The 27862-nt window shown below is 42.4% G+C and overlaps 1 protein-coding gene and 1 long non-coding RNA gene across 3 annotated transcripts in view; one reads left to right on the top strand and one right to left on the bottom strand.

Moving 5' to 3' along the window:
- Window positions 1-11140, bottom strand: part of LOC144479187 (uncharacterized) — a 32809-nt gene extending 21669 nt beyond the window's left edge. The window contains exons 1-2 of the long non-coding RNA XR_013495482.1: window positions 11055-11140; window positions 5617-5764 (exon numbers count right to left, since the gene is read on the bottom strand). This is a non-coding gene — a long non-coding RNA (uncharacterized LOC144479187). The remainder of the gene's footprint in view (window positions 1-5616; window positions 5765-11054) is intronic.
- Window positions 1-27862, top strand: part of LOC144479186 (bridge-like lipid transfer protein family member 3A) — a 152979-nt gene that overhangs the window by 35063 nt on the left and 90054 nt on the right. For both annotated transcript variants that reach the window (XM_078197798.1, XM_078197799.1), the window contains exons 2-4: window positions 22408-22570; window positions 23567-23605; window positions 24652-24743. In XM_078197798.1, coding sequence (XP_078053924.1) covers window positions 22408-22570; window positions 23567-23605; window positions 24652-24743 — 294 coding nt within the window. The remainder of the gene's footprint in view (window positions 1-22407; window positions 22571-23566; window positions 23606-24651; window positions 24744-27862) is intronic.

The following is a 27862-nucleotide window of genomic DNA, read 5'->3' on the forward strand; positions in this document are numbered from 1 at the left end:
AGTTGCATTTATGAAGGCAAGTGAAGAGTATTCCATGATGCACAAAACTTGTGCCTTGTAGATGGTGGACAGGCTTTGGACAGTCAGGAAGTGCAGAATTTGCAGCCTGTGATGTGGTTTTCGGGCCACAGTATTTATATGGCTACTTCAGTTCAGTTTCTGGTCATGGTAAGCCCTCAGGATATTGTTATTGGGATTTTAGTGATAGTAATGCCATTGAATATCAAGGAGAGGTGTGTTTGATTCTCTTGTTGGAGATGGTCATTGCCTCGCACTTGTGTGGCATGAATGTTTTGTGCCACTTAGCAGCCCAAGCCTGAATGTTGTTGCATATGGATACAGACTGCATCAAGTATCTGAGGCTTCAAGAATTCTGCTGAACACTGTAATCATCAGCAAATATCCCCTCGTCTGACCTTTTTGGTGGAGGGAAGGTCATTGAGGAACTGAAGTTGATTAGGCGCAGGAAACTACTGAGGAACTCCTCCAGCTGAGTCCTGGGACTGAACTGATTAGTCTCTGACAACCACAATCATCATCTTGTGACAGGTATGACTCCCACTTAGTGGAAAGTTCCCCCTACCCCCAGCGAGTGGAAAGTTTCCTTTTCCCAGCGAGTGGAAAGTCTCCCCCCCCCCCCCCCCCCAACTCCCACTGATTTCAGTTTTGCTGGTGCTCGTTCTATGCTGCACCCAGACAAATGCTACTTCGATGTGAAGGGCAGTTACTCTACACTCAGCTCTGTAGTTAGCTCTTTAGTTCATGTTTGGACTAAGGTTGCAATGAGTGACTCTGGCAGTACCCAAACTCTGTGTCAGTGAGCAGGTTATTGTTGAGAAGTGCCATTTAATAGCACTGTCAATGACCCCACTTCCATCACTTCAATCAAGAGTAGACAGATGGGGCTGCAATAGGCCCAGTTGTATTTTTCCTGCTTTTTGAGGATATCGCATATCTGGGCAACTTTCCACATTGCCACGTAGATGCCAGTGTTGTAGCTTTACTGGAACAGCTTGGCTAGGAGTGCAGTTTGTTCAGCAGCATGCATTTTCTGTTCTGGGTGCTGCAATGTTTTCTTAAGATATCAATTTTGGAGATGGACACAAAGGAATTACTGCTGGATGGAGAAACAACAGCTACTGCTGTGAAACGCAGGAATGAAGCTGAATGCGAGTAGAGAGTGTTTTTCTGCTCAATAGGTCAGGGACAAGACTGATGGAACTTAGGGAGATTAAGGAACAAGGAGTTTTTGTGGTTTTGCTTGTGAAAATTGGTTCAGTCTGGGTGGAAAAATTTACAAAGGACACTATTCGCATGGCATGGCGAAGTGAGCCTGCTGGAAAGCTGGGAGTAACTTGGAATTTAATCTTTGTAGCTGCATCTCTTCTGAAGTGTGGCCATGAAGTAAAAATGGTGCATAATACGTTGGTTGTGTTGGTTATTGCCTTTTCTTTGTGTATTGGTTCCCTGTTAAGTAATGTTTAGTCTATGTTGATTTAAGTTTGCTCATTACAATACAAGTCTTCAAATGTGAAATCTTGACCTGCGATTCTTTCTGTTGCTAGGCAATTGACCTCTTAAGTTATTGATGGGGATCATAAACAGCCAGGATCATTTTAGTTCTGAAAGAAATAAACTTATTACTTGGTATAATTGGTAGGGGTCCTCTAGGCGGTTGACCTAACCAAGATCCCATCTCAAATCATTTAAGAAGCCTCAACCCAAAGCTCCTTTCAGCCCCATTCCTGGATTCTGTGCTTTAGAGAGTTAACAAATGCCTAGATCATATTCCCAATGCTTGGGATCCCCAGAACCAGCCATCGCTCCCTGGCCTTGAGAGCCTCCTCCCAAACAGTTCCGAAGACTGGACCTGGATTTCCAGGGACCAGCCATGAACCACAGCTTTACAGTGAGACCCCAGCCCAGTACTAGGAGGTTCTTCTGGAGTCATGGCCAGTGGTTTTGAGACATCCCAAATACTAATGTTGCTGGCGCCAGTCAGACGTATAGTTATAATATCCACAGCAGTTTCCAAGCAGCAAGAAATTTCCCTTTTTCCTAGGATCGCAGAACTCTAACCAAACATGCAAACTTCTCCAAAATGTTGGCATTTCAATAGTGCTCTAATACCTAAATCTGTCTGAGAGTGGGGGTGGGGACTGGTGAGATAGTTGAGTCGGGGGTGGGGTTGTGGGGACGGAAGTATGTGTGTTACTCATGGGGATTAGATTACAGATCAGCCTTGTAATAATCATACAGGTCTTGACCATAAAGAAAGGCATTTTGAAAGGTGGGAAAAATCTTGATCTTGTTGCTCGCTCTTTTTCTCTTCAAACCAACACCCCCTCCCCCCCCTCCCTCAAAATCAGTAATTTCCCCATGACCCAAGAGTATGGTGAGATGGTGGCGTTGTGGTGGCGATGTGCCTGGATTAGTAATCCAGAGGCCCAAGCTAATTCTCCAGAGACACAGGTTCAAATCACACCACAACAGCTGATGGAATTTTAATTCCAGTAATAAGTCTAGAATATAAAGCTAGCCTTACTAACAGTGACTGCAAAATTGTATTTCTTTTAAAAAGCAACTTGTTCACTCATGTACTTATCTGCCATCCTTACCTGGTCTGGTCTACATGTCACTGTTGACTGCCAACTGGAAAGGCCGAGCAAGCCACTTAGTTCACAGGCCATTAGGAATTGGCAACAAATGCTGTCCTTCCCAGCTACGCTCAAAAGTTTTTCAAAGTTTATTTATTAGTGTCATAAGTAGGCTTACGTTAACACTGCAATGAAGTTACTGTGAAAATCCCCTCCGCCTATTTGGGTACACTGAGGGAGAATTTAGCATGGCCAATGCACCTACCAACATGTCTTTCAGACCGTGGGAGGAAACTGGAGCACGTGGAGGAAACCCACATTGATACGGTGCGAATGTGCAGACTCTGCACAGACAATGACCCAAATTGGGAATTGAACCCGGGTCACGAGTGCTGTGAGGCAGCAGTGCTAAACCACTGTGTCCCATAAAATAATAGAAAAAAACCTGTCAAAATATCATCTCGAATTGAACCATCCACTGTGACTATTTAAAACTATGTAATTTTATATCTTTTTACGGTGTGACAGCATTCACATTCTCGGTCAATTCTGTCAGAAAGCAACATTAAAAGCAGTGCGCACCTATCAAGCAAAGAAATGATATTTCAAACTTGCGGGTTGATATTAGCCAGTTGTAGCTTCACAGTTGCTAAATGTCTAGTCGATTAAGATTTTAATAGATTGTGTAATGTAAATCTTTATCTTGACAAAAAATCTTCAACTGGATTGAATGTTTAGCAGTATGTAAATTACTAATGATATATGCAAAATTTTCAAATGTACCAGTCTGATACGGAATTTGGAATGTGTGGGTAAATGCATGATAGAAAGTGTAAACTTTAAAAGGCCCAGTGCCAAAAGTATCCAACCATTGCTCCTCGGATTACATCTTGCTGCTGCTCAATGCCTGAGTTTTGAGGTTGAATTGGCAGCTTTCACTTTAGCTTCTGAGGTTCCACGATGAACACTTGGTCAGAAACATGCAAACCTCAAATGTGAAAGCTTATAAGGATATGCTTCTGAACAGCTAATCCTGTTAAGTTAAAGGCTATCATTCTCTTATCAAACCTGCTTACTCGTCAGTCTCTGATCTGTGGATCAAACCCTGCAATCACCAAGACCACCGCCCAGTATCAAAATACGACTTTCAGTTTCGTACTGACGAGTGAGGCTTTCCAGAATCCAGCAGCTGTTTCCAGTCATGAGTGAGAACGAAAGTCACCAAGCTACATCGGGGCAGTTTGAAATAAAAACAAAAAGGCAGTAAATATTCAGATTTGGTAACATCAGTGGAGAGGAACAAAGTTAACATTTCGGGTGCATGTTTTTCTCTCCTCATTGATATAGTTGTACTACAGCACTAGTTTGTAATGAAGTTATAATCAAATGTTGCATTCGTCTTTCGTCATTTGTACTGATGTGTGACTGAAATTCTACTTCTCAATTCTGATTAATATGCAATCTAAATTAGTATTTCAAGTATAGTATTGTGGTTAAGTGACTTGCTGCAAATTCCTTAATTTCATGTTGAACTTGTCCTTTCCAAAATTTAAACACCTGCAGAGAAAGGTGGCCTAGTGCAGAGCAACTCCCCTGTACCTTGCTAAATTGTCATTTTTCATTAGAGTATTGACATTGCTAGACGGCATTGTGGCACAGTGGTTAGCACTGCTGCCTCTCAGTCCCAGGGACCCAGATTCGATTCCTGGCTTGAGTCACTGTCTGTGCAGAGTCTGCACGTTCTCTCCATGTCTGTGTGGGTTTCCTCCGGGTGCTCTTGTTTCCTCCCACAGTCTGAAAGATGTGTTGGTTAAGTGCATTGGCTGTTCTAAATTTTCCCTCCGTGTATCCGAACAAGCGCCGGAGTGTGGACACCAGGGAATTTTCACAGTAACTTCATTGCAGTGTTAATGTAAGCCTGACACTGGAGGGCACATCCTGAGAGTCCAGTACAGGTATTGACATACATGTATTTTTAGCAGAGCTGAGTGCATGGTGACTTTGTATGGTCAAGATGCAGAGCTCCAGAGCAACCCAGTGCATGGGCCCTATCCATCATGATTAGCAATGTCGGAACAAAAATAATTGTTGGGCTGAAGGAGTTGGGTGAAAGAAATGTGAAGTATCCAAAAATGTATGTTTAAGGTTATAAAAACAGAAAATTCTGCGCGAAACACAAGTCATATGGACTTGAAACGTTAACTTGTTTCTCTCTCCACAGATTCTACCAGACCTGAGATTTTCTAGTGCTTTGATTTTATTTCCGATTTCCAGCATCTGCAGTATTTTGCTTTTTTATTTCTGCCAAAGTGGTCTTCAATTATAATTTTGAGATTTAGACCTCAAGTAGATGCTGCATGTTAGTAATACTTCGCACCTTGAGTTGAAAACACAAGGTTCACAGTCCAAGAAAGCTGGAACATTGTCACACTGCACGCATCCTTTTTCTCAGCTTGTCCATTAAATTTTAAATGTCATTTGCGAACAGCAGGAATTAGCAATTTGTGAAGAGGTTTAGCATATCAAATCACATTGCAAGAGTGCACACCTGATAGGTGTCATAGAGTTATACAGGTTTACAGCATGGAAACAGGCCCTTTGGCCCAACTTGTCCATGCTGCCCTTTTTTTTAAAAACCCCTAAACTAATCCCAATTGCCCGCATTTGACCCATATCCCTCTATACCCATCGTACCCATGTAACTGTCTCAATGCTTTTTAATAGTCATAGAGGTTTATAGCATGGAAACAGGCCCTTCAGCCCAACTTGTCCATTGTGGTTTTCTACCATTCAATTTTAATAAAAACACAAGTTTGAAACGCATTTTGTGAAACCAAAAGCTCGTGAGATTGTGTCTTGTGGAGTAAAATGTATTGCAATTTTTTTCACAAGAATCTTGAGCTGGAGTATTCTGGACACCATCCAGAAAGATGAGGGTAGCAGGCATATTAAACACCGTCACTTCCCAGCCACACGCCCATCCCAACTTGGGCATGCATCACTGTTACTTTGTACTCACTGGGTCAAACTTTGTAAACCACACCTGTGGCATTTCCTTCATATGGGCTGCAATGACTCGAGGAGACAGCTCGTCATGTTTTAAAGACCAAGACTAGACAGTATTCTGGCAGAAGTTGGAAAAGCGCACCGAGTGGTGTGAGCATGTTCTGAGGCAGTGCAACAGAGGAAAACAAGTCAATTTTAATTAGGCCAACAGGACAAATTTGCAATGAGTGTGAATAATGATTAAAGTTTAGAGGGGCGAAATTTCTTTATCATTCTTAAGGAGCGCAATGCAATACTTGACATCATGGTTTCAAATGGATATTAAAAGCTAGTAGAACGGAGGAGTTTTTATGCCTATCACTGGTCTTAATGAAATGAAGTCATTGGATCCTTACTAGCATCAATCTCATTTGGACTAACGTTTGCTGCTTGAGCCTGATCCGTCAACAAAATTCAGTTCTATCCCAATGTGTGGAGTTTGCACATTTTCCCCGTGTCTGCGTGGGTTTCCTCCGGGTGCTCCAGTTTCCTCCCACACTCCAAAGATGCGCGGGTTAGGCTGATTGGCCTTGCTAAATTGACCCTTAGTGTCCTGAGATGTATAGGTTAGAGGGATTAGTGGGGTAAATGTGTGGGGTAGTGGGTCAAGGCCTAGGTGGGATTATTGTCAGTGCAGACTCGATGGGCCAAATGGCCTCTTTCTGTACTGTAGGGTTTCTATGATTCTACGATTTCTATGATAATCCAGCCTGTCAGAATCCTCCTGCCTTGTTTTTGGTCTAAGGTTTGAATTAATTAGGCAGTGCTGCACCGGATGCAATGTCACCACATGGCAATGCCTCATGCTGAGAGTTGTAGTTTCTTCTCCCCGTCGCTGATTGCTGGTTAATTATGGAGCTGATGTGTTTAAAATATAATTTTAAAAGTCCTTGGATTGCTTTCTTTGTCCGCCAGGAAATTGATCATTTTGGTAGACACCCAGCCATTCCAGGAGGGCTGGCAACCCTGGGCCAACTAGAGATGGGTAATAAATGCCAAAGTTGCCAGCTATGTCCGTATCCTCAAAGTTTTCTTTTGATTTGTTTGCACCTACTTCTGGAACAGAGGAAAGTAATGGAATTTTGAATACCGGACTCTCGAGGGCAACCGTCTCAGGAGAAGTTAAGGTTGACAACTCCAGTGCAGTGCTGAAGGAGTGCCTCACTGTTGGCAATGCCATCCTTCAGCTCTTGAACCGAAACTACTACTGCCCTTTTGCAGAACTAAAAGACCCCATAGTGCTCCCTCAAAGAAGAGCAGTGCTTATCCTCACTGGCCAATATAAATCCTTCATTAAATGTCACAAAAAGCAGATTAGCTATCAATTATCACATTGTCATTTAAGGGAGTTTGCTGTGTGCAGATTGTCATGTTTTCTACATTACAACAATGACCAAGCATCAAAAGTGGCACGATTGAGACCACAGCTGGAATACCATATACTATAGACATCATTTGCCTGGTGTCTAATAATGTGAGAAGTGTGAAGTGAAACATTTTGGAAGAAAGAATGAGATGATCCAACATTAAGTAAATGGTAGAGTTTTAACTGGTGAAGGAAAGGACCCTGGGAATTTACCTAACCCTTTGAAGATGACAGAAGTTAAGAAGGCTTTTTAAATCGCAAATCTTTAGCTTAATAGATAAAGGACATAAAAACAGAAGTAAGAAATTTATGCAGAATCTTTATGAAACACAAGTTACACCTGTCCGACTCTAGGCCCTACACTTCAGAAAGGATATCAAGACCTTGGGGAGGGTGCAGAGGAGATTTTCTCAAATGGTACCAGGGGAAGAAGGACTTCAGTGAATTAGGAACAGGGGAAAAGCTAGAGCAAAGAAGATTATCTGGATTTAACAGAGGTTAATGAAAGAGTAAGTAAGGAGAATGTGTTGCTAATGGCAGAAAGGTTGATAAACTAGAGCAAGCAAGTTTAAGGTAATTGGCAATGAGACAGGGAGATGAGAAATTATTTTGCACAGCGAGTTGTGATCTGGAATGGGCTGGTTGAAAGGGTGATAGATGTTCTTTCGATGCTAGCTTTCAAAGTGAAATTGTATGGATACTTAACAACAAAAAATTGCACAGAAACAGGGGAAAGAATAGGACTAGCTGGCACAAACATGAAGCTTAAATATCTTGTCTGCTGTATGGTTCTATGAATTTGCATCACATTCTAAGCTGAGTGCCAGTGATTGCCATTGTTTTGAAAATTTAATATATTCCAAATCCGATTTTCTATATAATCACTATACTACTATTGCACTCTCCTCTGCAATAAGTCATATGGTTTTTGATTAAGTAAAATTGTTTCAATTTGGTTTTCGAAGTAATGGACATATGTTCGTTCTTGCCAGCCAGAAAATATTGTCTCTGACCAAACTAGTAAGCACACTGCTGGATATTAGGTATATCTCCTGGTCTGGAGACATTTTGCTCTCAATCTTATCTATTCATTTTGCTCGATTTTTGCTCTTCCACTGACGGTTGCTCTTTCAACACCACACCCCTACTTTCTGCATTTTCATTGCAAAATCCCTCCCCTTGCTTCCAACATCCCTTGAGCTTTTAACGCTCAAGACAGATACCACTTAAATATCAGTTGCTTCAAATTCTTTTTGTGCATCTGCTTGTCGTTAACTTTTGTCTTTACCTCTCCCTTTAACCATTTCCCTAAATCATAAAGTGACCCATCTCTGGCCTGTTGGAGGTTATGATGTGGAGATGCTGGCGTTGGACTGGGGTAGGCACAGTAAGAAGTCTCAACACCAGGTTAAAGTCCAACAGATTTATTTGGTAGCACAAGCCACTAGCTTTCGGAGTGCTGCCCCTTCATCAGGTGAGTGGGAGTTGTGTTCACAAACGGGGCATATATAGACACAAACTTAATTTACAAGATAATGGTTAGAATGCGAGTCTTTACAGGTAATCAAGTCTCAAAGGTACAGACAATATGAGTGGAGAGAGGGTTAAGCACAGATTAAAGAGATGTGTATTGTCTCCAGACAGGACAGTTAGTGAGACACACAACACACGACAACGCAGAATCGCTGAGCAGAAACTGATAGCCAAGTTCTGTACACATGAGGACGGCCTCAACCGGGATCTTGGGTTCATGTCACACTATCTGTAACCCCCACGGCTTGCCTGGGCTTGCAAAATCTCACTAACTGTCCTGGCTGGAGAAAATACAGACCTCCTTAACCTGTGCTTAACCCTCTCTCCACTCGCATTGTCTGTACCTTTAAGATTTGATTACCTGTAAAGACTCACATTCCAACCATTATTTTGTAAATTGTGTTTGTGACTATATATGCTCTGTTTGTGAACACAACTCTCACTTTTCTGATGAAGGGGCAGTGCTCCGAAAGCTCGTGGCTTGTGCTACCAAATATACCTGTTGGACTTTAACCTGGTGTTGTGAGACTTATTAGTGTTGGAGGTTGGCTAATTTCCACCAAAGCTCTCGTATGCCTTGCTATTTGTAGGCAAGCTTTATTAGAAAAAAGTTGCACAGCAAATGGGGTAAAATAACATTCTCTCCTCTACCAGGCACAAATAACTAGCGTCATAAAATGTGATAACAGTTAAACACTGCACAATAGGGATGCAAAGCTGATGTGTGTGGGTGCAAGCCATTATCAAAATGTTCTTCACATATGAAGGACAAATGTAATTAACTGTATGCTGATCATAAAGAAATCTTTTCAGAATATTTAAAATGTTATGTTTTTCATGTGTGCTTTGAAAGATTTGTGTACATTGCTTTTCCTTTGAAACCTGGAATGCCTGATTGCCAAAATTCACTTGTAATATAGACCTTTATTTTCTTACTGTCAGATTGTAAGCTGAGGTCTTTTAATTTTGGAAATTGGCTATGGTGTTTCCTCAAAGCCTCGGTTTGAGGTCAATTTTTAAAGTGACACAGGGCAACTTGGATCAGAATTATTGTTTGTTCATACATTCAGAACCATACCCTTGAATGTTATGATATTTCAAGTGCTCATCCAAATATCTTTTTTAAGTTGTAAGGTTTCCAGCTTCCACTACCTTCCCAGGCAGTGCATTCCAGATGCCCACCACCCTCTGAGTGAAAAAGTTTTTTCTCGAATCTCCTACCCCTTATCCTAAAACTTTGCCCCCTCGTGATTGACCCCTCAATCAAGGGGAATAGCTGCTCCATACTCAACCTGTCCATACCATACATAATCTTATGCAACTCAATCAGGTCCTCCCCTGAGCCTTGTCGGCTCGAAAGAAAACAATTCAAGACTATCCAGTCTCTCCTTATAGCTCAAATACTCAATCCCAAGCAACATCCTGGTGAATCTCCTCTGTATCCCCTCGAGTGCTATCACATCCTCCCTATAGTGAGGTGACCAGGATTGCACACTGCATCAGCTGTGGCCTAACCAACACTTGCTGCTATACTCTATGCCACGACTGATGAAAGCAAGTGTCCCATGTGCCTTCTTAACTATCCTATTCACGTGCTTTGCCACCTTCGGCAATCTGTGAATAATTAACCCAAGATCTGTTTGTTTCTCTGAGCCCCGGAATCCTGCCATTCATTAAATACTCCCTCATCTTGTTTTTTCTTCCAAAGTGCATCATCTCGCACTTTGTACAGTTAAATATGACTTGCCACTGTTCTGCCCATCTGACCAACCCATTTATATCTTCCTGTAATCTACACCCACCATCTACAGTATTAACCAACCTAATATAATACAAGATAACCAGGAAAAGCCAATGTCCATTTTGATCAATCAAATTAATATATTGCACTGTCACAACTACATGATTACATCTTTAAGATGTAATTAGAATTGCTCGCCAGTTGAAATATTCAGTCTCCATTTTGAGCCAGTGCTTTTCCCAGTTGCCAATTAGGACACTCAATAACTGGAATTTTCAACATTGGTGGGAAGTATCTCACAACATCCTCCTTTAGTGACGAGTTTATACAAAGTCCACTTAATACCAGATTCTGCCAGTTTTGCCCCAAACTCCAGTCCAGTCAGATTTCAGCTGTACAGGAATTATTTGGGGATAATTTGGGGAATTTGAGGCCTAGAATATATTTAATTTATAGAACTGCATCATATCTGCTGCTCCTGGAAATACTCTGGGCCATTTTAAATGTAAAATCTTGAAGCTTTTCAGAAATGTTGTTAACAGTTGGCTGCATTTCGTGTTCCCCAGCTGAATCTCACTGAATATTTCTTTATATCTCGATTTGTACTTTTTGTCTTGGGAGCAAGATGTTCCAGCACAGTGATTCCAAATTGCATTTACTTTTAAGTTGGAAAATTTTATTTCCCTCAAGTGGCTGAGTCACACAGCATAGAATGGAACACGTGTAAAATATAACCAGTTAGATAGACATGCAAGTTTAACCAAGAACATACCAGTCAGCCCGAAAGGATGTCACATTTCCATTTCTCTCTCTCTCTAGCTTGAGATTCAAATGCTGATCGTGCGTTTTCAACTCTTCACCCTGTAAACAAATCTCAGATTACATACTTTACAGATTAAGTATTAAGCCACATCTCAATGTCAATGGGCGGCACGGTGGCACAGTGATTAGCACTGCTGCCTCACAGCGCCAGGGACTGGGTTCAATTCTGGCCTCGGGTCACTGTCTGCGTGTGGAGTTTGCACGTTCTCCCCGTGTCTGCGTGGGTTTCCTCCCACAATCCAAAGATGTGCGGGTTAGGTTGATTGGCCATGCTAAATTGACCCTAGTATCGGAAGAGTGGCAGGGTAAATATGTGGGGTTACAGGAATAGGGCCTGGGTGGGATTGTGGTCAGTGCAGACAAATGAACTGGTCGTTTGTATATTGTTTATATAAACAAGCTGTGTAGTGTTCCCTGGAGATTCAGAGCTGCTTTCTGCGGCCATTAGAGTCACAGTCAGCACCTTATAAGGCAAGAATTGTTTATCTTTGCTTAGCAACTCTGAATAACCTGCTCTTAGCCTTCCCCTATTGAGACTTTTCTGATTTTCCTGCAAAAACTGGAAAAACATTGTTACTCCATCCACCCACCCATTTTCCTTCGGGTGATGGTCTCGAGTAGTTGTTGTACCTACTGTCATGACAATAACCAGTTGTCTTGTAAACTTGAATATTACATACTATATGGTATGTTCTGCATTCCACACAGGGTCACAGAGGTCAAATTGCACATGTTCATGGGGCTGTATCTGTGGGTGAAGGTTGCTGAAGCAGATCAAATCCAACTGTCCTCATTGGATCCAATGGCCACACGCACCCAAACAATAAATATCTTGCAGGTTATTAATTTGTGGAGAGCAGATTAACAAAATCTGAACTTCATCTTTTCTTACCCTGATTCAGGACACAAACCAATTATTGTCCCACTGCTGCCCTGATACCTATTGAGTAACCACTGAAGCGGATTAGAATTTGTGATCTTGCTGATCTGTATCATGAGTTAACAAGACTGCCAATACATTCCCCGCTTCCACCAGCGTGCTCTCAGCGTTTTCTATTTCAATTCAAATTCCTTTCATTTCAATTCCGAGGAAAAATGCCTGACAGCTAGTACTCGACGCTAAACCCCTGTGAAGACTCCAAGGACAAGCCACCGTGGTACACTGAAGCATGTTGAACCTTTTGGTCCTCCCATATTGAGCCACAACTCTTTACTATGCTAGTATGTCATAATTTAGTGAAGCTCGTTAGATTTCAAAAGTGTCATCTAAACTTTTATTTTAACTAACCATGATTTGTCTGATAACCTGTCACACAACTGAAGAATTATTCAGAAGCTCCCTGCAGGTAAGAGTTTTGTAAAGAAGCCTTTGTAATTGGTTTATTCCACATTTGCTGAACTTCTATCAATTTGAGATCTGGCTTCAATCAGCTCTGGTTTGGTATTAACAGTGATGCAACAGAGAGGGCATGAATGGAAGGCAATGGGAGAGGTTGGGGGCAATGGGAGAGGTTGGGGGCAATGTTCCCTCTCTGGTACGCGGCTACACAGCTGCCTGGAATGTGTCTCGTGCTGTAATAAATGGGCCTGACTGCAACTTTGAGCAGGGGGGGGAACTGGGCAGCGCATTAAACCCTAACTGCAAAAATGCAAGCAGCTGGCGGGAGAGCAGGAAAAATACAGCTGTGATTGGACAAGCTTTGAGCGCAGGAGGGAGGAAATCTGATTAGAATAGAAGAGTGAGCTCAACGGTGTATCTTTGACTGGACAAGGTGGAACTGGAGGGAGAACCAAGTGAGAAAGCAGGAAAGCCAGGGGCCAATCCAGAACACTGCCAAAAACTGAGTTTCAGAAGATGAGAGAGCTTCAGATTCCCAGGTCAAGGGTTGTGGAAGAGGGTTTTGGGGAGATTGGGCGGCACGGCGAGGGGTGGGGGTGGAGAGATTCTAGAACACACCCCAGTAGTCAATAAGCCTGTGAGGAGATGGAGTGGCAAGTTTTGTGAATGAAGATTATGGGGGTAGACCTGCAGAGTGTCTGGCTGCCAGCCATAGATTAAGACCGAGATTCAAGAGTGCACACCGTTCAAGTTCTCAAGGCCCAAAACTCAACTGTGAGCCAAACAGAGCAGAAAGATTTGGAAACACGCCACTGGGCACAACCAATCACGAGCAGATTGTAAACACAGCCCGGGATGAAGGCGATCAATTGGTTTTGAGTCAATGAGCAGCTAATGTTTTGTGATGGGCCGATTCAGGATGTAGTTTTGATCATTGGCCATGCTGCTGTACATCAATAAAAACTTGCCTTCAGCAATGAACGAGCCACATAACCCAGCCTGAAACACAGTAATTGAAGCTGTCTAGGTTAATGGATGAGGGATCATTTGACTTGTGAGATTTATTTCACTTAAGCAAGGTGAATGGATTTAAGATTCCTTATGATCTGAGCCAGACTTCCTGTGCATTGAACTAAACGGGCCACTGAGCTTTGTGGATGTTCAGTGAGATTTAAAATGTAAGCGCGAATAAGATAGTCATGTTCAAAGAAATCTGTAACTGCCCACTACAAAGAACAATTAGAGGGGACATTGATTGGAGGAATTTTCTTTATACATAATTGGAAAGTAGGATACCTGACAGGAAAGGGTGATAGGAACAGAATGTAATTTCTCCAGAGATGTGTGTATTATTTTAATCAATGGGGAGGAGGCAGGGAAAATGGACTAAATAGACAACTTTTTTTTAGAGAACTGATTTGAACACTGCACCAAGTGGCTTTCTTCTGTGCTATAAAATTCAATGAAGTGCCGGAAGGCTGTGCCAGTAAGTTTCACAGGGTGATGAAATTCAGCATTTAGCGTGCCATGGTCCCGTGAAATCACTGGCTGTCAGTGAGAGGAAATAATGCCACAATATGGGAATATTTAAGGCAAGACTCAGTATAGAGGGCAGGAGCCTGAGGGATGGAGATAATGCTGAGGAAGGAAGTTGAATGGTTGAAGGAGGTTAAACCGTATGGCTGGGTGAGGCTTTTGAGGAACTTAAAAGAATGAGTATCAGTTTTCAGAAACTGGCAGCCAGTGTAGACCACCAACAAGTGGGTTGGTGTACAGGAATTGGCTGGCATTTCCCAACCTACACAGGTTTTGGATGAGCTCATGTTGTTGGAGAACAAGAGGCTGGCTAGGACAATGTTGAAGTAGTTTTGAGTCTGCAGGTGGTTAGTGGTTCAGTGGTTGGAGGTGAGGAATAATACAGATGTGGAAGTCGGTGGTCGAAAGAATATAGGGAATTGCTGAAGAGGACAGCAAGGTTGTGAAAAATTTGCTTCAACTGGAGACAATGGCCTGGGAACGGGATTGGATCAATGTCAGGTAATGGAGCTGTGGCAGGAGCAAAATGTGATGACTTTAACAACCCGTGTTTAGCTGGGAGGAAGATTATGGTTCATCCTGGATTAGATGATAGACAAGCAGTCTGACGCCACACACTGGGGCGTTTTAGCAGAGGGCCTGATGTGGACAGATTTAATTTCTCCAAACCGTTCTGTTTACCTTAAGTATTTCACAGTATTAGACATGAAGTTTTGCTTTGGTAAAATGGCTGCTTAGGCCCTGTAATAGTTTGTGCAGATAACAATCCTAACTTGTATCTTGGGTCAATCAGTACACCAAATCTTTTGATACCCATGTTTGAAGGAATTTTGTATAAATGTGCTGAAGTGTAGCAATCGTACTAGATTTTAAGTCAAGAAATAACTGGCCAAAACATGGTGTGCAAATATTCAAACTCTAATGTCACAAAAATAATAGCTTGTGTGGTGTGAATGGGAGCAAGGAGCTGGTCTCTGGGCACAGTTCCAAGTAGCTGACAAGTAATTTCCAGAGTTAACTATATTTCATGTGTTTTTGTAACGAAATTCTGTTTGGGTTTGACATCCTGATGTGTTTTGCTCAGTATAGGAGCATATTAACTTGTTGAGGTTATGTGTAGAAGAAAGAACTTGAATTAATAAGAACTAGGAGCAGGCCATCTGGCCCCTCGAGCCTGCTCCGCCATTCAATAAGATCATGGCTGTGAGAAACGAAGCTCACTTTGCAAATAATTTGACTCCAAGTCAAATTCTGAAGTAGCAAACATTTTTATTTAACGGTCTTGCAAGAACGGGTGGCTAGCAAATAGGCACACCCTGGATTATCTCACATATACTTTTATTCAGGTTCTTTGTGTCTCTCAATCCCTCCCCTTCTTCGCAATTGGTGTTCGTGTTATCGGATATCACCTATCATAAGCCCTAGGTTAACTCCGCCTTTGTTTACTGCCCCTGCTATCCAGCTTGGCCGTCCCCGTCCATGTTTACTTTGTCCCTTATTTGGCTGTTCCCTCCCATCCTTATCTCCCATTTTCGCGCCACCTTCTGTGTGAACGCCCACACTGTACGTGACCAGCTGCAGTACTGGCTTTCCTTTGTTCCAGCCAGTTTAACCCTATCCATACCTTATCAGTCGTCTTGTGATTCTCCTGCAGAAGCAACATTCTTATCTGTTTTTCACATGGCTGATCTTTTAATGGACTCAGCTCCACTTACCGCCCGCTCACCATAACCCTTAATTCCTTTACTGTTCAAAAATATATCTATCCTTGCCTTAAAAACATTCAATGAGGTAGCCTCAACTGCTTCACTCGGTAGAGAATTCCACAGATTCACAACCCTTTGGGTGAAGAACTTCCTCCTCAACTCAGTCCTAAATCTGCTTCTCCTTATTTTGAGGCCATGCCCCCTAGTTCTAGTTTCACCCGCCAGTGGAAACAACTTCCCTGCTTCTATCTTTTCTATTCCCTGCATAATATGTTTCTATAAAATCTCCCCTCATTCTTCTTAATTCCAATGAGTATAGCCCCAGTCTACTCAGTCTCTCCTCATAAGCCAACCCTCTCATCTCCGGAATTAACCTAGTGAATCTCCTCTTCACCCCCTCCAGTGCCAGTATATCCTTTCTCAACTAAGGAGACCAAACTGTACACAGTACTCCAGGTGTGGCCTCACCAGCACCTTATAGCACCAGCTGCAACATAACCTCGTTGTTTTTAAACTCCATCCCTCAAGCAATGAAGGACAAAATTCCATTTGCCTTCTTAATTACCTGCTGCATCTGCAAACCAACTCCTTGTGATTCCTGCACAAGGACACCCAGGTCCCTCTGCACAGCAGCATGCTGCAATTTTCTACCATTTAAATAATAGTCCATTTTGCTGTTATTCCGACCAAAATGGTTGACCTCACATTTATCAACATTGTACTCCATCTGCCAGACCCTCACCCACTCACTTAGACTATCTATATCCCTTTTTAAAATATCTTTCATACCATCTAGGATTTTCAGGTACTCCTAACCAAACTGGTTGCATATTTAAGAATTAAAGCTTGGAAATAAACAGTTTGTGAGATTGGCTCCATGCAACAATTTGAATTGTGTGTTGCTGAAATATTTTGCATAAGTTGTTGGAATGGTTCCGGTCCTTTCTGGGCAGTGTATTAATTGTTTGGAAGCAATTTTATTAAGTTTGTTACAGTTGTTTTAAACTAGGCGTTTAGAATTGGCTGCATGCATGATTGTTCTGGTTGGATATCAATCTTAATACCATTTGTCACTGATAGTTGTGCTAGCCTGCATGTATTTGAGCTGATGGAGTGCTTTCATAGACCTCACCAAAGCCCTCAACCTTAGCACAGAAGGACCCTCCAAACTGCTGCAGAAAATTCATGCCATGAGAGCATGCACAGTTTTGTCAGTTACAACAGAGCATCGTTGGAAGTTTTAAAGATCAGCAGCAGGGTAAACCAGGGTTATGGCCTGGAGTCAAGTCTGTATCGCAGTTTTGTCCATCCTGCTTTTGCCAACTCGAATCACAGAATCATAGAAACCCTACAGTGCAGAAAGAGGCCATCTGGCCCATCGAGTCTGCACCGAACACAATCCCACCCAGGCCCTACCCCCATATCCCTACACATTTACCCGCTAATCCCTCTAACCTACGCATCTCAAGACACTAAGGGGCAATTTTAGCATGGCCAATCAACCTAACCCGCCCATCTTTGGACTGTGGGAGGAAACAGAGCATCCGGAGGAAACCCGCGCAGACACAAGGAGAATGTGCAAACTCCACACAGACAGTGACCCAAGCCGGGAATCGAACCCAGGTCCCTGGAGCTGCGAAGCAGCAGTGCTAACCATTGTGCTACCGTGCCGTCCTTAATTCCTTTACTGTTCAAAAATTTATCTATGAAGATATCACGTGGTGCTTGCCACAGCTGATGGCAAGTTGCTCAATTTGGCAAGACTGCATGTCAAGACCAAAGTATGTGATGTCCTCGTTTGTGAGTTGCTCTTGCTGATGCTGCTGCACTGGCATCCCATACTGAAGTTCACTTGTAACAGCTTGTAGATTGGCTCTCTGACAAAGGGTCATCTAGACTTGGCTCTACTCTCGCTCCACCGGTGCTGCCAGACCTGTTGAGATTTTCCAGCATTTTTCTGTTTTTGTTTCGGATTCCAGCATCCGCAGTATTTTGCGTTTATATTATTGTAGATTGGTTCCCTGGAACGGCAGGAAGTTTGATCTTCCTGACGCTAATCATTAGTCCAAAATTATGCACCAGGAGATGAGAGCCTCCACGTTCCATTAACATCGCCACCTCACTCTTGGGGTCGTCTACAGCTTCACATATCTTGGATCAGCAATTACCAGCAATCTGTCCCAGGATGACAAAATCAGCACCAGGGTTGTCAAGGCCATAGCTGTCATGTCTAGGTTGAGTGTGGACTGACAGCAAATGAACAAAAAATAAAAGCTCCATGTGTACCAGGCTTGTGTTCTCAGCACCCTCATTTATAGCAGTGAGGCATAGACAAATGTTCAAGCCAAGAAAGGCAACTGAATGAATTCCACCTTTGCTGCCCCAGATGAATATTGGGCATGACCTGGCAAGATAAGATTGCCGGACATAAAAGCTTACCTGTGCGCAGGGATCTCCCGCTTTTGTACCTCAATAGGTCAGCAGTAACTCTGATAGCTGGATCTTGTGAGCTGAATGGACATCGGGCAAACCTCCAAAGACATGCTCTATGTCTTTGTCTACGAGCTTGCTCTTGGCCTGAGACCAACAAGACTTCCGGTTGATGGGATTGGAGTCTTTACAAGGGAAGAGCTAGCTGCTGACTGGAGTGCTGGAAATGAGCGGTTAGGAAAGGCATGGAAAAGCCAGAGGACAGAAGAAATAGCTGGAAAAGAGAGCCCCCTGGAAGCAAAAAAAATCAACCACCCTCAAAATTATTCACTTGTGCCAACTGCGGAGGGGACTGCCAGTCGCAAATTGGCCTCGATAGCCGCAGTAGACTAAGTTCAGTAAATAAGTGACACAGACCATTGGTGCAGCCTATTGTTTCCCAAGAAGGAATGACGTCAATAAATAGGGTACTTTTATGTTAGCTGCTTGTAGATAGTCCAGATCCTGGAACACTTGCAATATTTAGCTGTTCATCTTTTCTGTTCCTTTAAGAACACTGATCAATTATTCCTTACCGAGTACTTGATGAGTCAGAATTTCAGCCCTGTTTGGTGAAGGAGGTTTGCAGAGTGCCAAGAGCTTGGAAATTTCTGGCTCCATGTCAACGTGAAAGTCCATGCATGCCTTTTTTAAATGTCAACCATTCAGCAAATCGGGTAGAAAATGGGTTGAATCTCAAGGCCACAGCTTCAAATGAATATGTCCGTGAGGATTTTGTAGTCTGGTGCGCAATAACAATGTGCTGTCAGACAGAATGTGAATTCAGCCAGGGGATTTTGAGCATTGATGTGCCATGAGTAAAGATTGAATGAAAGCCTGCCAGCTTTTATGATGAAAAAGAGTTGGACTAGAATTAATTATTTTAAGTAAGGGTGGGGTTACTGGACATACTTGCAATGAACACCCAAGAAATCGCATGCATAGTTGACGTAAGTTTCTTTGTCCTTCAAAATGCTGTACAGAGTAAACAGGGAATGCATTCTTCTCGATCAGTGGTTCCCAAACTTTTTTCACTGGGCCGCACTTTCAGAATAAAAATTTGCTCGCGCCACACCGAATTTTTTATTGGTAAGAAATACATTCAGAAACAAAAAAAAACAACTAGCAGTGTTTGATTCATAACATAGAACACAATGACTTTATAATATGATCGTGGGACATCCAGAAAGTATAAAACAATGCTTGTTTAAACCATGTTTAAATATTTCTTTGATTGTCCTTGAATCTTCCCGCCACACGTAGCATCCTCTCTCGCCGCACCAGTGTGGCGCGCCGCACCCTTTGGGAACCACTGTTCTAGATAAATTAGCATTAAGCTCTTGGAATGTAGGAACCGGATTGAGCAGAATGTTTAATGCTGCAAAAATTCTTAAATCCAGTTGGGCAATTACTAATGTTTTAAAACATTTTTGTTACCTGCATACATTTTTAGTCCGTAAATTGCATCAAACAATTTACAAATTTGTGTTGTTGATTATGGTGGAAGGCTGATTGGCTGCTAGGAACAAAAGAGTGTCAAAATTGGAAACGGTATTCAACCGGCCAAAAATAGTGGAGAATTAGTGTATTGGGAAAGCTTTAAAAAACAACAAAGAACGACTAAGAAAGCGATTAAGAAAGGAAAGATAGATTATGAAACGAAACCAGTTCAAAATATAAAAAATGATAGTAAAAGTTTTTACAAATATATAAAAAGGAATAGAGTGGCTAGAGTGAATGTTGGACCCTTGGAGGACGAGCGGGGGGATTTAATAGTGGAAAATGAGGAAATGGCTGAGACTTTAAATAAGTTCTTTGTGTCGGTCTTCACGGTGGAAGACACAAATAGTTTACCGAATATTAGAGATCGAGAGTTGGAGGGAGGTGAGGTCCTTAATACAATTACTGTTACTAAAGAACTAGTGCTTGGTAGACTAATGGGACTGAAGGTAGACAAGTCCCCAGGCCCGGATGGAATGCATCCCAGGGTACTGAAAGAAATGGCTGAGGTAATAGCAGATGCGTTAGTAGTTATTTATCAAAATTCGCTGGACTCTGGGGTAGTGCCGGCTGATTGGAAAACAGCTACTGTTATGCCGCTGTTTAAAAAAGGAAGTAGACAAAAGGCGGGTAACTATAGGTCGGTTAGCTTAACGTCCGTAGTTGGGAAGATGCTGGAATCCATCATTAAAGAGGAAATAGCAGAGCACCTGGATAAGAATGGTTCGATCAAGCAGACGCAGCATGGATTCATGAAGGGAAAGTCGTGTTTGACGAATTTACTGGATTTTTATGAAGATGTGACTAGTGCGGTTGACAGAGGGGATCTGGTGGATGTGGTGTTTTTCGATTTCCAGAAGGCATTCGATACGGTGCCTCACAAAAGGTTGCTGCACAAGATTGGGGTACACGGAGTTGGGGGTAAGGTGTTGGTGTGGATTGGGGATTGACTATCTAACAGGAAGCAGAGAGTTGGAATAAATGGGTGCTTTTCTGGTTGGCAGTTGGTGACCAGTGGCGTGCCGCAGGGATCGGTGCTGGGGCCTCAACTGTTTACCATTTACATAGATGATCCGGAGGAGGGGACTGAGTGTAGGGTATCAAAGTTTGCTGATGACACGAAGATGAGTGGGAAAGCGGAAAGTCTGCAGAGAGATTTGGATAGGCTGAGCGAGTGGGCGAGGATCTGGCAGATGGAATATAAGATTGGCAAATGTGAGGTCCACTTTGGAAGAAATAATAGTAAATTAGAATATTATTTAAATGGAGAAAAATTACATCAAGCTACTGTGCAGAGGGACCTGGGGGTCCTTGTGCACAAATCGCAAAAACTCAGTCTGCAGGTGCAGCAGGTGAACAAGAAGGAGAATGGAATGTTGGCCTTTATCACGAAGAGGATAGAATATAAAAGCAGGGAGGTCTTGCTGCAACTATACAAGGCACTGGTGAGGCCGCAACTGGAGTACTGTGTGCAGTTTTGGCCCCCTTATTTGCGAAAGGATATATTGGCCTTGGAGGGAGTGCAGAGAAGGTTCACCAGGTTGATACCGGAGATGAGGAGTGTAGCTTATGAGGGGAGATTGAACAGATTGGGTCTGTACTCGTTGGAATTTAGAAGGCTGAGGGGTGATCTTATATAGACATATAAGATAATGAAGGGGCTGGATAGGGTAGAGGTAGAGAGATTCTTTCCACTTAGAAGGGAAACCAGAACTAGAGGGCACAGCCTCAACATAAGTGGGGGCCGGTTCAGAACAGAGTTGAGGGGAACTTCTTCTCTCAGAGGGTAGTGAATCTCTGGAATTCTCTGCCCATTGAAGTGGTGGAGGCTACCTCGTTGAATATGTTTAAATCACGGGTAGATAGATTTCTGATCGATAAGGGAATTAAGGGATATGGGGAGCAGGCGGGTAAGTGGAACTGATTCGCTTCAGATCAGCCATGATCTTATTGAATGGCGGGGCAGGCTCGAGGGGCTAGATGGCCTACACCTGCTCCTATTTCTTATGTTCTTAACTCTGGAATTCAACAAAGTACTTCAGATTCCAAGTTAATTTCTAGTCATTATTATGTAGTTAGTAAGAAGTTCTCCTCTTGTCTTCTGGAAATGATTTAAGGACCTGAAGCTAAGGCTTCGCTGTTGCTGATTTCCATCTTAACCCTGGCTCATAACATTACTGAAGAGACTTATCCTTGCTTTGGTAACCATGTCCTTCTTGGCAGTTTTTCAACCTCCACCTTCTCCTCGGTGAAATTTCAGCGGACTCCACCCAATCCCACTCAACCAGCCCTTCCTTTCCCTTCTCACTAAATCTGTGTTCCCTGTCTGATGATTTTGAAGTGCCCTTCAAATTTCTCTAACCATCTCCTTTTGTCTTTTTGACGGTGACTTCGCTCTCCTACCATTGTTTGGCAAGACTTCAAACGGAACAAGGAAGATAGAGTTGTTCCTTCTTCCTCCAGTTTCTCACTCCACATAATTCTCAAAGCCCATCTTTGGGAACATAGTTCAGTCACTTCTCATGTCTATTTCACCATACTTAGAGTTGCTTATTGTTACTTTTTTTTTGTCCTTTCCTACCCTTTATCCTCCTTCCCCAAGGTGAATTTTTTCAGAATGTTTCCGAACTGTAGCAGCACAATGTAAATGTTAACCAAGTAATTTTGAAGTGGCGATTTTAAATATACTCCAATATGTAGGGGTCCCAATACCATTCATGCCGTATGACCCATTTGTTTAATTTGTATTTTAGGTTTACAAAGAATCTCTCTCCTGACAAAATCAACGTAAGTACACTTAAAGGCGAGGGTCAGCTGACGAATTTGGAACTGGATGAGGAAGTACTCCAAAATGTGCTCGATCTGCCCACTTGGCTTGCTATAACCAGGGTATACTGCAACAAGGCAGCCATTAGGGTAAGTAATGCTCCATCAGCTTTTACTTACGGAGTAGTGAAAGTTAAGGTGACTTTCAATGTCAAAAAATCTTGACTCATTCCAGCTGTACTGCAGGAAAACAAACGTTTATTCAGAGCATCAACCGAGCCTGTGATTAACATTTGGTTTCACATGGATGTAAAACCGCCTGGACTGCACTCCAGACCACTGGCGTGAGCAATGTGACAAAACAAAGAACATTACCTGCTGCAAGATTGTCTCGTATTGTTATGGTGATGACAGAAGTGATCCTGTAGCACATCTTCATCTGAATTCTCCAGCTCACTCTAACAGCTTAGCTCTTGTGGCAGGTTTTGTTAGATAGAATAGACAGACTGTCGCCACCTTTTGCTGCGATTAATGGTCATATAATCCAAGGTTGTCAGGAATGTATACGAAAGTAAGGAGAGGCCTACAAGAAAGAGGTCTCTCGTGTGGCTGCTCTCATATATAAAAGTAATGTTGTCCTTATAATGTTTTGGAAGTTCACATAGCTGGTCAACAGACTTCTGGAAAATATAGGTTGACAAGTTATCTCATGTTGCTATTGTGGGGAATGGTGGTTATTAATCTTTGATTTTTTTAAAATTGATAACTGAATCCAAGGATGTTGGAGCATAGAATAAGGGGATACATATTAATATGCTACAGGTTACCTTTTCAATAAATTATTACAATATGATTAAAAATACACACCATCTATTTCAGCATTTCAAAGCACTTCAGTCTATCAATCTCACTGGTTTGCAGGTCATAAAACAAACTTTATTTGCACCAGCTGAATAGGCGCATTTGGTCCTTGAATCTTGTCAATTTCATCTTGTGAAATTGCTTTAACAACGATTTTTGATGCAAGGGACTGTAACTTGACTAGTAATGTAATATTGATCATATTGTTGATGTCAAAAACAGCCAGCAGGTCTTCATTGTGCTTATTCTAAGAAATAATTGTTGATCATCGCTCTTTTTATTCAGATACAATGGACGAAGCTGAAGACTCACCCCATTTGCCTGGTAAGATAGATTCCCAAACTGTAAGGGATGTCTGTCTTGCCCAGTATTAATCATGCAGATCAGAGATATATTCACAAATGTTCCAATATTTTACATTAACTGCACCTCTGCTCCATTTTGAATTATAAATTTTGGATTGGCTTTGAAAATTCTCACAGAAAGTCATATATGATTTGTTGCTGCTCTTCCCTCGTCCCTAGTTCTTGAAGAGTAGCACTGGCTCGTTTTTAAAGTAACATGTAGGTATGTTGAGCATGGTAGCTGTTTGAAACAGAGGAAATAAAGTTAGAATAAGTTGAACATTAACTTCAGTGATGCATTTCTTTTGATGCCAACCAAATAAACTAAATTAAGTAAAGTCAGGGACAAAGCAAGAAGGGCATCCCCCCCAAAAAGAAGGCAACAGCCTGAAACAAAAGACAAAGCAGAAAGGAAACTTAAAACATTAAATCAAAATGTGATTTAAGGGGTCGATAATACAACCCAGTCTCTGCGGTGCCCAAGAAGCGCACAAGGTCTGACAGTGCCCTCGGACACTGCAAACTTCAGTAATGCATGCATCTTCTATTCCTGTACCTTAATGAAATATCACTTTTTTATAGCAGCAGAATATTTAAACAATGAACCGAATGGTATGTAAATAGATCATGTATAAAGCAATTACATAAAGAAATATTCCCCCAGAATGCCAGACAGAGAATTAGCTTGATCCTTGTGAAAAATTCAGATCGTGTGTACCCGAGTTTCAGGAATAAATTTTCTGTAATTTGGATTTTGCTTCGGAGGGGGAGAAAAAATAGTGCAATGAAATATTCCTACAGTTGGAGTATCCAAGCTGGGAGCTTCTGTTATGTGGAATCAATAAACCAAAAAAGGTCACAATTGACTCCTGCCTGTACGCTGCATATCAAAATATATTAGTGGAGATTCACATGGAGTCTTAGCTTCAGAAATTATTCTCGTGGACTTTTAGGGTAAGCGCTGTAATTGTCATTCACTTGCAATGTAACATCTTCAAGCATATTTTCCACTTCTCTTCCCCCTAGTTCCTCGATAAAGTTGAGGTGGAAATGAGGACTTGTGAAGAACCTCGACCTCCAAACGGACCTTCTCCAATTGCCATTACAGCAGGTCAAAGGTCAGTATGTTATTAGAACATAGAAAAACTACAGCACACACAGGCCCTTCGGCCCACAAGTTGCGCCGGTCATGTCCCTACCTACCTAGGCCTATATATAGGCTTACCTATAACCCTCAATCCTATTAAGTCCCATGTACTCATCCAGAAGTCTCTTAAAAGACCCTATCGAGTTTGCCTCCACCACCACTGATGGCAGCCGATTCCACTCACCCACCACCCTCTGTGTGGAAAAACTTACCCCTGACATCTCCTGTGTACCTACTCCCCAGCACCTTAAACCTGTGTCCTCTCGTAGCAATCATTTCAGCCCTGGGAAAAAGCCTCTGAGGATCCACCCAATCTTTACCTCTCAACATCTTGTACATCTCTATCAGGTCACCTCTCATCCTTCGTCTCTCCAAGGAGAAAAGACCGAGCTCCCTCAACCTATCCTCATAAGGCATGCCACCCAATCCAGGCAACATCCTTGTAAATCTTCTCTGCACCCTTTCAATAATTTCTACATCCTTCCTGTAGTGAGGCGACCAGAACTGAGCACAGTACTCCAAGTGGGGTCTGACGAGGATCTTGTATAGCTGCATCATTATCTCCCGACTCCTAAATGCAATCCCTCGATTGATGAAGGCCAGCACACCATACGCCTTCTTAACCACCTCCTCGACCTGCGAGGCCGATTTAAGAGTCCTATGGACGCTTAAATCGTCATTTACTTGTTACTTAATTGTCATTTACTGTTGAGTAACAGGAAATTCACGAGACTGTGAACTTGTAAAGAGATTTGGACGTTGAGGGGGAATCGCCCTGGTTTACTGTCAGGCATGCTGAAGAATAGATCACATGACCTGTTCTGCAGTCTGCCTGGCAGGTCACATGACCCCCTTCATGAGCTGTAAATTTAAAGTTTAAGTCGCAATATCATCTCAGGAATGTCAAAATTGTAACAAGCTATTGAAAACACTCAAGTGAAAAATAAGTATGAGGCAAAAGAGTGCAAGGACAGCAACTAATGTGGTGAACCATCTTCCTAACGTAATTACCATCGTTTTAGGAGAACATGTTTGAGAGAAATTCGAGATCAACAGACTCGAAGGCAGATTTACATTGTACCTCATTACATTTCAAAAACCTCAGAGCATTTAATATACTGGGAAAGATTTGCATATTACATCACTGCATTTCAAATACCTCGGAGCATTTCGCATGCAGCAAATTATTTGAAGTCTGCAGTTATTATGAATGCAAACACAAAGACATGCTGTGCCCAGTGAGCTATCATCAAGAACAATGAGATGAGTAATCAGTTACTCCAGATTATTGCATCGCTTTTTTGTTAGCTCAGAACCCAGGAGACACTCCATTCCTTTAAACTAGTGCATCTCTAGTTTTCACTCAACAAACTGTTTAACATCTCAACAGGAAGGTGGTAAATTTGACAATGAAACACTTGCTCACCACTACCGAGACTTTTCAACCTTTGTATCATGTATCTTAGGGTCTAAGTGTGCTATCAGCTGAGTTAAGCTACAAAAACAATCTTTGCTGATCAAAAAAGAAGTTCTAAGAAAACACAACTGTATAACTGGAAACTTTGCAGCTTATTTTGCAGCAAAGGGAAAAAAAATCGTGGACACCCAGCTTAGTATAATGGTTGCGTTTGCAAATGCACAGCATGGAGTGAAAATGCAGAGTTGGAAATTTGATGCTTGATTTGTGCTAAATTATCGAATCGCAGCCAGAGTATAAATAGACGCACTTGAATCAGCCACCCCATCTCTGTGGGGAGATGAGAAGTGCCCAGGATGTATTTCGAAAAGCCTGAACTGTGTTAGAGATGGGATTAGACTTGGTATTGATACCCTGCCTCACAATGAATACTCTGCCTAGATTCAAGGTAAAGACTCGAATATAAGTTGACGTCCAGAGAATCGTGCCGAAGTGAGAATTGGTACCTTTTGAACAGGAGAATTTTTTAAAAAATCACAAGCAGACTGATTTTTGTAAACCTTTGTATAATATAATTTTTGTTGAGAGGCATTGCAAAATCTGTTATTTTTAATGGAAAAACCTTGTATTTCATAACAGTTGAGGTAAATGAGTGAATTAATCTTATCAAAGAATACTGGTTTCATACTTGATCCCAGCCCTAAAGAACAAAGAACAGTACGGCACAGGAAACAGGCCCTTCGGCCCTCCAAGCCTGTGCCGCTCCTTGGTCCAACTAGACCAATCGTTTGTATCCCTCCATTCCCAGGCTGCTCATGTGACTATCCAGGTAAGTCTTAAACGATGTCAGCGTGCCTGCCTCCACCACCCTACTTGGCAGCGCATTCCAGGCCCCCACCACCCTCTGTGTAAAAAACATCCCTCTAATATCTGAGTTATACTTCGCCCCTCTCACCTTGAGCCCGTGACCCCTCGTGAACGTCACTTCTGATCTGGGAAAAAGCTTCCCACCGTTCACCCTATCTATCCCCTTCATAATCTTGTACACCTCTATTAGATCTCCCCTCATTCTCCGTCTTTCCAAGGAGAACAACCCCAGTCTACCCAATCTCTCCTCATAGCTAAGACCCTCCATACCAGGCAACATCCTGGTAAACCTTCTCTGCACTCTCTCTAACGCCTCCACGTCCTTCTGGTAGTGCGGCGACCAGAACTGGACGCAGTACTCCAAATGTGGCCTAACCAGCGTTCTATACAGCTGCATCATCAGACTCCAGCTTTTATACTCTATACCCCGTCCTATAAAGGCAAGCATACCATATGCCTTCTTCACCACCTTCTCCACCTGTGTTGCCACCTTCAAGGATTTGTGGACTTGCACACCTAGGTTCCTCTGTGTTTCTATACTCCTGATGACTCTGCCATTTATTGTATAACTCCTCCCTACATTATTTCTTCCAAAATGCATCACTTCGCACTAAAGAAGTATGTGGTATGACCTGCACCTCTGGCTTGGGTGTGGCTGTTAGAAGAAATGTGCTACAACATTATGTTCTACATTTGCATACAATCTTCCCCAAAGGTCCAGCATTCTAGTATGCTAAGGAAGGGAGTGTCAACATACCAATATTTGACTTAAAACATTACATTGCAGAACAAGATTACAAGGTGGA

Source organism: Mustelus asterias, chromosome 25 (genome assembly GCF_964213995.1).
Source record: "Mustelus asterias chromosome 25, sMusAst1.hap1.1, whole genome shotgun sequence".
In the NCBI taxonomy this organism is placed as follows: domain Eukaryota; kingdom Metazoa; phylum Chordata; class Chondrichthyes; order Carcharhiniformes; family Triakidae; genus Mustelus; species Mustelus asterias.